The 12,145-nt window shown below is 41.3% G+C and overlaps 1 protein-coding gene across 1 annotated transcript; it reads left to right on the forward strand.

Moving 5' to 3' along the window:
• Window positions 1-320: 320 nt before the first annotated feature.
• LOC103260808 (histone-lysine N-methyltransferase SETMAR) lies at window positions 321-11,362 on the forward strand. The gene is made up of 2 exons (XM_008058458.2): window positions 321-545; window positions 9,930-11,362. The coding sequence occupies exons 1-2, from the start codon at window positions 390-392 to the stop codon at window positions 10,716-10,718; spliced, it is 945 nt and encodes a 314-aa protein (XP_008056649.1). The 5' UTR covers window positions 321-389; the 3' UTR covers window positions 10,719-11,362.
• The last annotated feature ends 783 nt before the right edge of the window (window positions 11,363-12,145 follow it).

Below are 12,145 nucleotides of genomic sequence, written 5' to 3' on the forward strand. Positions count from 1 at the left end.
CCCCCTCGGCTTTGAACGCGCCGCTCCAGCCACTCCGCAAAAGTCTACTAAGCTCTCAAAAACCTGCACAAACGGCCTCGCCTCCAAAGCCCCCTCCCTGAGGCGCCCAGGAAAAACCAAAGCACTTCATGTCGTCTGCCTGAAGTTACGTTCATACCTTACACGGTTTCGTAATTATCTGTTGTGCATCTGGCTCAGTTCAAAGAGGGAGCCAGATCCCGAAAGTCCAGTAAAGCTGAGGCCCAGACGCTCCCTCACAGACCACTTGGGAGGAGGAGGGGAAAACTACAACTCCCATGAGGCAGCGGGTGCGCGGGGCCACAAGTCCCAACATCCTCTGCGAGTCACAAGCCATTTCCCGGTGGCAGGCGCAGCGTGGAAGCGGATAAATGCTCGCGGAAACGGTGGAGGAGAGGTGTTCTTTCGCAATGGCAGCGTCTGAGGAGGAGTCTGAGGCCCCGACCAAGCAACTGGATGTCGCGCGCGGCTTGGAAAACCTGCCCGTGAGCGTGTGGCCCCCAGGGGCTGGGCCGGGGCCCTTCCAGGTAGGGGGTGAGGCCAGGCGGCGCGACGGGCGGGCGCGCGGCTCCCCCACGTGGTCGTACTTCTCAGGCCCGCCCTCGTGCTACGTGCGGTTTCTTGGCCTTCCGACTTTTTTCTTTCCTATGGCACAGCTTTTGGCGCGGGAATGGATGTTAGGGCTCGTTACTCGGTCTTTAGTTAGCCTTCCGCATGACCTGTAGTAAGGATACTACCCTCTTCTGTACGTAGACTGGCAGCTCCCTGAAGTGCAGAACCAGGGCTTCGTGAGAACCTTGACTTTTTAATCCAGGTTCTATCCTCAAAACTCAGTGTGGGATCCAGGGCGTATCATCTACCTCTCTGGTTTCTGTGTCTCTCTAATATGGAAGGTAAGCCATGGGGCCTGTTAACGGAGCTCAGCCCCGTGTCTTGGTTAAAAACTTAGCACCTAAAGTCAGACTTAGCTGAAGTTTCTCTCCTGCTGTGAGCTCTTAGACAAATATAAATTCGTTTTGGCTAAGCCTTAGTGTCCTCGGGAGTACAAGTTAAATAATAGTACCTCTCTTCCAGATTGCTTTGAGAATTGCAAGTGAAATACAATTCCTGGCTCACTGGAAGAACTCAATAAATGTTCACTACTATTACTGTCTCAAAGCCCTTGCTGTCCTCTCTCACTCCTCTTATCTTGGCCTGAAAACTGCCTAAAGAAAAGGGTATGACAAAATATTTTTAAAACCCAGGACGTTGAAGTGGAAAGAGCTCTGGAGTTGGAGGTTGGAAAGCTGGCTCAGGGTTTAGCCATTTTATCTACTTAACAGCCTGAGATTCTTCATCTGCAAAGTCAAAATAATAATTTTTAAATGTATAGCCCTTTTCACACCCATTATCAATATTGATCTTACCTGCCCTTTCTTCTTCTTGGAGGTTGTTGTGAGGATCAAATAAGGCAATAGCAGCTTTCAAAGAATAGAGTTGGATATTAATGTCAGAAGTGATTATTATTCCTCAAACTACCTTTGGCAATTTATGACTAATAATATGGTTGGCTGGCCCAGTATTAAAAAGTGGTCCCTGAAAGCTTATTCAGGAGCTACCATTGCTGAAGTTCTGGTCAAAAACACTGGTAAATCTTTTATTTATTCAACAAATAACTGAATGTGCCAGCTACCACGTTAGAACCAACCTAGAAGATAAAATAGCGAAGACACAGTTCCTACTCTCGAGCTTACAAGAGTATATAGAAAACACTTACATTTTTTTTAAACCTAGTGGTATCTAACAGGAACAAAAAAAAAATACCACTGTCCTAATCTATTCTTAATTAAACTAACAAATATTTATTGAGAACTAAATGCATGCAAGGTGATGGTTTGGGCCGCAGAGAATCCAGTGAACAGAAAAACATAATCTCTGCCCTTAACTGAGTCATCTTGTGATTCGCTTTAACTGAGTATTTGTACTGTTAAGCAACACAGTTATTTTGTGTGTGAATTCTATAAACTTATTTCCAATCTTGAGTCATATTTTTCTTTGCCATGTCCAAGAACAATCTGTAAAACTATTTGCCTAATATATTTCTTTAAATTAACTCACTTTAAGTATGAACTTATTTAAAAATAAATTAAATAAGTATCTCCTTTAGAATCATCTTAAATCATTAATGTCCATAAAATCATGGGGTTTGGTGTGTTGATTATATTTTACAAAATTTACATTAAAATAATGTGTCTATTTTTTAAAGGGGGCAAAGGGGTGACAAGAGGAAGCCTTGTGATTGATTAATCCTTAGACCTACAGTTGATGGGCATAAATAAAAATCAAGTTAAAACTCAAACCCATAATATTCTAACTAACTGTGTATATGCATGGTTCTGGATAGAATTAGAGTTACAGAAAGAAGACAGGATCCCTTTCTAAAGGAGCTTATAGTCTCTTACCAAGAAGATAAAACATGCTTGGAACCTTTAAATGACAAGCCTAAAAGAGCCGTCAACTAATTTTCTTCTATATATTCACGGAATGAAAAACCAGTGTTATAAAAAGGTCAAAACAGCTTGTTTGTTCCAAACCCTGCCTTCACAGGCATATGCACACATAAGAATTAAGGCATGAAAAACTTAAGATAAAAATAACTGTGTCTGGTTTGCTTTTGGCTACTGAATGAACATGCAAAAAGAACATTCAGATGTTCAAATTGGAAGCAAGCATGTCATGTTATCAGTATTGAATGCCAAGTAGAAAATAAGCTAATTGATTTTCTTGAGCTAAAAGTTTAATCTGACCATTTTTCAGCTCTCTGAAACCACTACAAACATTATTTTTAGGATCTCATTGGGCTTTGATGAGAATTATCTGACTCACAGTCTTCTAATAGCTGCTTGGAGCAAAAACAAATTTATGAGACTAGAGGCCAAGTACAAAGATTCTTGTCACTGGGGTTTCAACACAACCAAAAAAGGAATGAAGGTTTTCACAACACTTTCTTAAAATTCCGAACTGAGTTCCAGGTTTTAAGCCTAGAATATCATACAGTACCATGCTTCAGTTCTGAGGCTTGAATACAGAATGTAACTCAGAAAAGTCAAACTTCCAGTTAAAGGTTATCAAGAACTGCATGCAAAAAAATACTTCCTGTGTGCCTGCTGTGTGCCTAGTCTTAGGGATAGAAACGCCACACCCATCACCACACCTCTCCCCAAACCTCATGACCATGTGTTTCCTTGAGACATATATTTGTTAGAAAGACAAGACCTACGCATTTAACATTTATATTATGACAGTGCAAGAAATGATAAAAATCCCATTCTCCAAGTCTTTCTTCATGTTTCTTTTACTGGTTTTTTTCTAAATTCCAACACATGCATAAAACAGGCAATAAGGTAATATTTATTTTGTTTTTGTTTTTGTTTTTGGTCAGGTATCTCACTCTCTTTCCAAGGCTGGAGTGCAGTAGCACAGTCTCGGCTTACTAAGCCTCAAACTCCTAGGCTCAAACCATCCTCCCACCTCAGCCTCCTGAGTAGCAGGGACTACAGGTGTGTACTACCACACCTGGCTAATTTTTTTGGTTTTTTTTTAGTTGGAGACTCACTCTGTTGCCCAGGCTGGAGTACAGTGACATGCTCATGGCCGCCCCAGCATCAACCTACTAGGCTCAGGCAATCCTTTCACCTCAGCCTTCCAAGTAGCTAGAACTACAGGTGCGCTACCATGCCCAGTTAATTTTTTGGTTTATTGTAGAGATGAGGCCTTGTCAAGTTGCTCAGACTGTTCTCGAACCTGTGGGCTCACGCAGTTCCCTCACCTCAGCCTCCCAAAGTGCTGGGATTACAGGCTTGAGTCACCACGCCTGGCCTATTTGTTTTTTGTTTTTTTTTTTTAATTTTTTGTTGAGACAGGGACTCACTGTGTTGCCTAGGCTGGTCTCAAATCCTGAACTCAAGCAATTCTCCCACCTAAGCCTCCCAAAGTACTGGGGTTACAGGTGTGAGCCACCTCATCCGCCTAATATTTGTTAATGAATGAAGAAATTCTGGGCTAGGTCAGCTCTTAGCTTTTCCCCACTCAAAATGGATAAGTCATGGAAGACAGGAACATAATCATGTGGTTTCCTAGACACAATTTGGGTTTGATATGTTTGAACCTAAGAAGTTTAACAGCCCCTTTTCCTTACCACCCTATTATATATTACCTGCAGAATTCCTATTGAATGAACACTTTTGTGGAAGTCACTAGAGAAAGCTTATTAAATGAGTTCTTATTTTTTATTTCCACCAGCAACCTATGAGGTAAAGAAATATCTAGAGATGTTAAGTAATTTGCCAGAAATATATATTTTAAAATATAACTTCTAAAAGCAATGTATAGAAAACTCAAAAAAAAGCTGTTATTTTAAAAATATAAAGTACCTGGCATTGAGTCCACTGTTATTTCATTTGGATTTTTTGATAACCAACCTAACTGTGGCTATTATCCCTGTTTTATGGTCTTACCTAAGGCTTAGCAAGTCCCTTGCCCACGGTCACAATGCTAATAAGAGCCTGGCTGTGTTATGTGTCTGCTTTGGGGCATTTCATGTTTACATTTCAAGTGGTAACTATCAGTATGATAGCTGAACCCAAGAACTCTGGAAGTACCATTAGATATTTCTTCCCACTGCCTTCCCCCTTTGCACCCCTACTCCCCTTTACTGTGGTTGACTAAACACTCAGTGGGCTTTATCCATGTGTTGGAACTTGGGAATGCCAGGTGAACATAGAGTTTGGCAACTCTCATGGAAGGAGAATGTCTCTTCCCTAACTGCCGCAGCAGAAGTCAAGAATTATATTTCATTGGTCTGGCTTAGGTCATGTGTCCATCCATGAACCAAATACTTTTTCTTTTTGACTCAGGATCTCACTTTGTCACCCTGGCTGGAGTTCAGTGGCACATTCATGGCTCACTACAGTCTCAACCTACTCAGCTCAGGTAATCCTTCTGCCAAAGCCTCCATAATAACAGAGACTACAGGCACGTGCCACAATACCCAGCTAATTTTTTTTAAGATATGAGGTCTCATTATGTTACCCAGGCTGGTCTTGAACTCCTGGGCTCAAGCAATCCCCCCACCTAGGACTCTCAAAGTGCTGGGATTATAGGTATGAACCACCACGCTCGACCAACCAGACACCTTCAGAGAGCATGAGTGATGTTTTGTTTAGCCAGGTTCTAGGTCTCTGGCCAACTGAGGCCCCCATCCAAACCACTAAGACAGAGTGGGGAGCGTTCCCCTGGGAAGAGTTGGGGTGATGTTATCAGAAAAAAAGGAATGGATTCTGGAAAGTAAAAACATATGTTCATTATAGATGCATCCCCTAAGCTTTGATCTCCTTGGTTTAGAGTGGGCACAAACAACTGTCAGGGTAAAAAATCTTTCTTAGATCAGCTTGGTACAGGACTTTGTACCAAGAATCAGGGTACAGTCTTTGGAGGGAGGGTTACAAATTGGGAATATTTAAATTTAAGCTCAGGTCAGCTGACTCCCCATTTGTAACCCACTTTCCATTAGCTTTCAGATATAGTCATACATTACCTAACTATGGGGATGTGTTCTGAGAAGTGCGTCGGGAGGCAATTTTCTCATTGTGCACACATCACAGAGTGTACTTGCACAAACCTAGATGGTATAGCCTACTACATATCTACGCTACACACCTGTACAGCATGTTGCAATATTGAATACTATAGGCATTTGTAACATGATGGTAAGTATTTGCATATCTAAAAATAGAAAAGGTATAGTAAAAATACATTATAATCCTTTTTTTTTAATCACCTGCTCACGGCCACCCCAGCGTTGACCTGCTGGGCTCAGGCAATCCTTCACCTCAGCCTTCTAAACAGTCAGGGCTATAGGCGCGTGCACCCTTCCAAACAGTCAGGACTATAGGCGCATGCTACCACACCTGACTAATTTTTTGATTTATCATAGAGATGAGGTCTCGCAAGTTGCCCAGGTCACTCTCGAATCCATGGGCTCAGGCAGTCCTCTCACCTCAACCTCCCAAAGTGCTGGGATTACAGTCTTGAGCCACCACGCCTGGCAATATTATAGTCTTATGGGACCTCCACCCTGTATACGGTCCAATATTGCAACATTAGTATGTGACATGTTACTATATTCAAATCTTAACAGCTTGCCTGGCATATAAATATTTGAATTGAATGTCAAGTCAGTGACCTCAGATTATTTCTGAAAAGAATAAATAGCTTTTCAATATGTAGTCAAATACCCCTGAAAAGATGGGTAATTACATAATCATGTTAGATCAATGTTTTCAAAAGATTATTCTTGAATATAGTCATTCTTTTAAGTCAGGTAAAATATCTTTCTGTAATGATGTTTTACTAACCTTTTATGGAGGACAAAATGGGAGACATGAAAATGATTTGCAATGATTATTAGTGTCAATCAAGGAAAAAAATTATCTTTAAAGAAGAAATATGCTCAGAAGTCTTTGTTATCCTTTGGAAGATATCTGTAGCATACTTGGAAATAGCTGTCATTTGTAATCTAAGTCCCTAAAGGATTTTAGATTGTGCAACAATTTAGTTGCAGAATTTTTAAAAATATATCACAACATTCTCTAAAATCTTTTAAAATTTATAAGTAAAAATAAGGAAATGAAACTATTTTTCAACTGCTCTCCTGGTTAGAAAACTGCAGTCAGACTGGATTTTAAAAGGAATGTGATCTGTGTCCAAAAAGAAAAAATCAGCCGGGCTCGGAGGCTCAGCCTATAATCCCGCGCCTTTGGGAGGCTGAGGTGAGTGGATTGCCTGAGCCCGCGGGTTCGAGACCCGCCTGGGCGGCGAGACCTCATCTCCACAATAAATCAAAAAATCAGCCAGGTGTGGTAGTGCATGCCTGTAATTCCGGCTACTCGGAAGGCTGAGGAGGAAGGATCGCTGGAGCCCAGCAGGTCGAGGCTGCGGTGGCCGGGAGCGGCCACTGCACTCCAGTCTGGGCGACAGAGTGAGACTCCAACTCAAAAAAATAAAAAATAAATCACTTTAGAGTTTAGTGCTTTATATAGTATGTTAAAATATGTGCACCTTTAAGAACAAATCAGTTTGAAAGAATTCTTCATGAAAAGTTTAACAAAGAAATAGTAAAATCTTCATTTTACGAGTACTACTTAAAATGTCTCAGTAACCATTTACATTTCAACATTGAATCTTTAAAAACTGAAAGTAGCTTCTGTATAAGACAGAAGTCATTGATTTGACTCTTAGGGCATTTTTCTAAGCCATCCTTTTATACCTTTAGTACTTCCCTAATAAGCTAAAGCTGTAAGAAACAACACAAAGAGAAGCTATTTCCTCTCTCCATCCCCAAATGACTTTTTAAGTAAAAGGTTTGGCCTTCCCCCACAGATACTCCCACTCATCAGGATGTCAGTCCTTCACAGCCCCAGCTCAGCACTTTTTAAACTATAAGGTTTTGCACTTAACTGCATAGCTCCACCCCAGGCCTCCGCAGGGAGTTTGACTACATGCTGTTCGATACCGTTTTAAGCCTGGCCTGAAGACATAATATTAGTGGGTGATTGACCGAAAGACATGCAGTATGAACATTGCTCTAGGTACTCTAAAATCTGTCCCCATTGAAAGGCTGTGCAACTGGTGCTTTGCAGAACTGCTTTTACACAACAGTGCTGGGGTAGCACCCCAGCAGCCTTTATTAAAGGCCAGAATAAAAAACAGCCCATGAAACTTCTTCCTGAAAAAGAACAGTTTAGAAGGACACAATGGGGAAATTCTTCTCTGGTTTCTATACTGAAAAAAATTCACTGCTGCTTCGGGACGATGAGATTGTTCTTACAGACAGTGCAGGCTGCACGCTAATCATGTATCCATCCTTCTCTGAAGTGGCTGCTCTCCGATGGAGCTGAATGTCCCATTTACCTCTATGACACACTAAGTTCAGTGAGCCTAAGCTCACTGAACTGGTTTGCTCTTATTCCCCTTTCACCTCGTGCTTCTTACCTGTTGTTCATTTATTTTACCTGTCTGTCTCATCAAGTCCTTTTGGAACAAGGCAGGTATAAATAAATGGATTAGGTTCCACATAAGCAAGACTCATTCTGTACATAAATCTCCTGATTCATGGAAGAACTGTAATCTCCAGGGTTTAAAAATACACTTCATGATGCTGGTGAGGATACAACCAGAGATCAGGCTTCACATAGAGATTAACCACATAGAGATTTTAGATTTAGGATTGTCTTCTTATATAGCATTCTATAAATGTAATGTTTTGAACATACAAGTACATTTAAATGACTGAGAAATCTTTTCACATTATCTTTTTTTTTTTCTTTTTTTTTTTTCTTGAGTTGGTGTCTCACTCTGTCGCCCAGACTGGAGTGCAGTAGCACGCTTCCAGCCACTGCAGCCCCAACCTGCTGGGCTCTGGGATCCTTCCGCCTCAGCCTTCCAAGTAGCTGGAGCTACAGGTACATGCTACCACACCGGCTAATTTTTTATTTATTGTAGAGATGAGGTCTCACCAAGTTGCCCGGGTGGGTCTCGAACCCGTGGGCTCAGGCAATCCACTAGTCTCTGCCTCCCAAAATGCTGGGATTACAGGCAGAGCCACCGAGCCCAGCCCATATTATCTCTTAATAAGAACAGGATTTCTTTACATGTATATAATACATCTACAATAAACTTAAATATCTACTAATATCTATTTAACAAATAGCATTTTTTTGGAATTCTGTTTGCAGTTGGTCTATTTGGTCATTTATAACTTTCTTATTCCTGAATATAATCTGAAATATCTCATAATAAAAATACATATATGCATGTGTATTATCAGATAAAGGTAAAAGATCAGAAGGTAAGGTTAAAGCATTTAACTACTCTCCGACACTAAATTCAGCACTGATTTTTCCGACATCCAAAGCTAAGAGGAAAACAGTAAGTTACAAAGCTTTCACTTTCTGAGAGAAAAAATATTTTTCCTATGTCCGTATAAACACCTAAATGATACCTAATACCTGATTTATATAGTATATATAACATATATATTATTATATATATATTAGGTACTATATAATGCCTAAATTATCTTTATACATACTTAAAATAAAACCACAAAATTTTAAATCTGAAAATTAATCTTTTTTTTTAAGTTGGAGAGGTCTTTTCAGACAATAGCTGAATACATTGTATTTTGTCAGTTTTTTTGTTTTGTTTTGTTTGAGTCAGGGTCTCTATCACGTAGGCTGGAGTGCTATGACACTGATTATGGCTCGCCACAGCCTCTACCTCCTGGGCTCAGGCCATCCTTTCACCTCAGCCTCCCAAGTAACTGAGACTTCAGGTGTGTGTCACCGCACCCAGCTTTTTTTTTTTGGAGTCTCACTCCATTGCCCAGACTGGAGTGCAGGGGCATGCTCCCAGCCACTGCAGCTTCGACCTGCTGGGCTTCAGCAGTCCTTCCGTTCAGCCTTCCAAGTAGCTGGAACTACCACATCCGGCTAATTTTTTATTTATTGTAGAGACGTCTCACCAAGTTGCCCAGGCAGGTCTTGAACCCATGGGCTCAGGCAATCTACTCCTCTTAGCCTCCCAAAACGCTGGGATTACAGGCTAAGCCACCAAGCCCGGCCATTTTTTAATTTTTTTGTAGAGATTAGGTCTCGCTATGTAACCTAGGCTGGTCTCAAAACTCCTGGGCTCAAGCAGTCCTCCTGCCTCAGCTTCCCAAAGTGCTGGGATTACAGGCATAAGCCATCACATCCAGATGTCCTGTTTTTATATATCTTAGAATTAAAAAGTATACCAGACAAAAGCTATTTGACATGTATATGAAGTATATGACATACTGTGCTGACTTACGGTATTTGTATTTTTTACAGTACACTCCTGATCATATAGTTGGACCTGGAGCAGACATTGATCCCACTCAAATAACATTTCCCGGATGCATTTGTGTCAAAACTCCCTGCCTCCCTGACACTTGTTCCTGTCTCCGCCATGGGGAGAACTATGATGATAATTCATGCCTTAGAGATTTAGGATCCGAAGCCAAGTATGCTGAGCCTGTTTTTGAATGCAATGTCCTGTGCCAGTGCAGTGACCTCTGCAGAAACAGAGTGGTCCAGAAAGGTCTGCAGTTTCACCTCCAGGTATTCAAGACGGATAAAAAAGGCTGGGGACTTCGTACCTTGGAACTTATACCAAAAGGAAAGTTTGTCTGTGAATATGCTGGTGAGATTTTAGGATTCTCTGAAGTTCAGAGAAGAATTCACTTACAAACAATATACGACTCCAATTACATTATAGCCATTAAGGAACATGTTTATAGTGGGCAGATAATGGAAACTTTTGTTGACCCTACCTATGTAGGAAATGTTGGAAGATTCCTTAATCATTCTTGTGAGCCAAACCTGTTGATGATTCCTGTCCGAATTGACTCAATGGTACCTAAGTTGGCACTTTTTGCCGCCAAAGACATTTTGCCAGAAGAAGAACTCTCTTATGACTATTCAGGAAGATTTCTTAATCTAACGGGCAGTGAAGACAAAGAAAGACTAGATAATGGGAAACTAAAAAAACCTTGTTACTGTGGTACCAAATTATGTACTGCTTTCTTGCCTTTTGACAGTTCACTGTACTGCCCCATGAAAAATCCAAACATCAATTAGGCCGTTTCCTGGCCTCTCTCAGTGGGTGGGAATGAGGGGGAACTAAGCTTAAGTGGCTCAGCCACTTCTGCCTTCCTCTCTTGCAAGCAGTTTATGCTCGAGGTAAGTCTGCTTCTTGGTAAGCACCCTGTCCCTCCCTATAGTAATTCTGTATCTTTCCCTCTGACTAGTTGCATAAGTTTAATTCAGGAATGTGGTGAACACTGCAGGTTGTCCATCAGTGCTCTTTCTCCCCTTCTGTGATAGTAATCTCAGTTTTGACTAGTTAGATGTTGCTGAGTGACTATGTTCTAGCTAATGGGATATAAGCAAAAATGGTGTTCCCTTTCATGGAGACATCCTGCTCTTCTTTCTTTCTGTTGGCTGGAATATATACATGGGGACTGGGACTGGAGCAGCCATCCTAGACCCCAGGATGACTCTGGGAAAGGAACCCATGCATAGCAAATCAATAAGCTAGAAAGGAGTCTAGATAACTGGTACCATAGAACATTCTGCCAGTCACCTCTAGACTCTTAGGTGAGATAGTATAGTCTTTCCCTTGTTTAACCCACTGCTATTGTAGATTTTCTAACACTGAACCTAATCATAATGATCCAAGAAAATCCCTGTGGCTGCATACTGAAACCCTGCTTCCCAACCAATTTCAACAGTAACAAAGCTGATACTTTGATTTGTTTGTCCACCTGCTGCATCTTTTTTTTTTTTTTTTTTTGTTGGAGTCTCACTCTGTCGCCCAGACTGGAGTGCAGTGGCCGCTCCCGGCCACCGCAGCCTCGACCTGCTGGGCTCCGGTGATCCTTCCGCCTCAGCCTTCCAAGTAGCCGGAATTACAGGCATGCACTACCATGCCCGGCTGATTTTTTGATTTATTGTAGAGATGAGGTCTCGCTGCCCAGGCAGGTCTCGAACCCGCGGGCTCAGGCAATCCACTCACCTCAGCCTCCCAAAGGCGTGGGATTACAGGCTGAGCCACCGAGCCCGGCTCACCTGCTGCATCTTATTTCTCACTTGTTTCTAAGCATGGATCAAGGAAAGGGGCATGGTTAATTATTGTCTGCTAAAATCCTAATAATTACTACCAATAGTGAAAAATATAATCATGAAAATGACTTCCATGTTAGAAACAACATTGTACATTTTTCATTATCTACTTGACTCTACTCCAAAGCTTATGAAGTTATGCTTCAAAACTTCAAACAGCCTCACTTCATCATGCATTAATAACAAAAATAACCCTGTCAGTACAACAGAAGGAGATGGGGATTTTACAGTCTCATTTACACTTCTAGAGCAGCAAACATCTCTAAGTATCTTCCTTAAAAGGGTGTTGCAAATATATAGTTACTGTAGGGGTTTGTTAGACATTTTGAAAGCTAAAATAATTATTTGATTCTCTGTGGTATTATTTAATACATAATTTCTTC

Source organism: Carlito syrichta, unplaced genomic scaffold, assembly GCF_000164805.1.
Source record: "Carlito syrichta isolate Samal-C Ts95f unplaced genomic scaffold, Tarsius_syrichta-2.0.1 Scaffold303352, whole genome shotgun sequence".
Classification (NCBI taxonomy): Eukaryota; Metazoa; Chordata; class Mammalia; order Primates; family Tarsiidae; genus Carlito; species Carlito syrichta.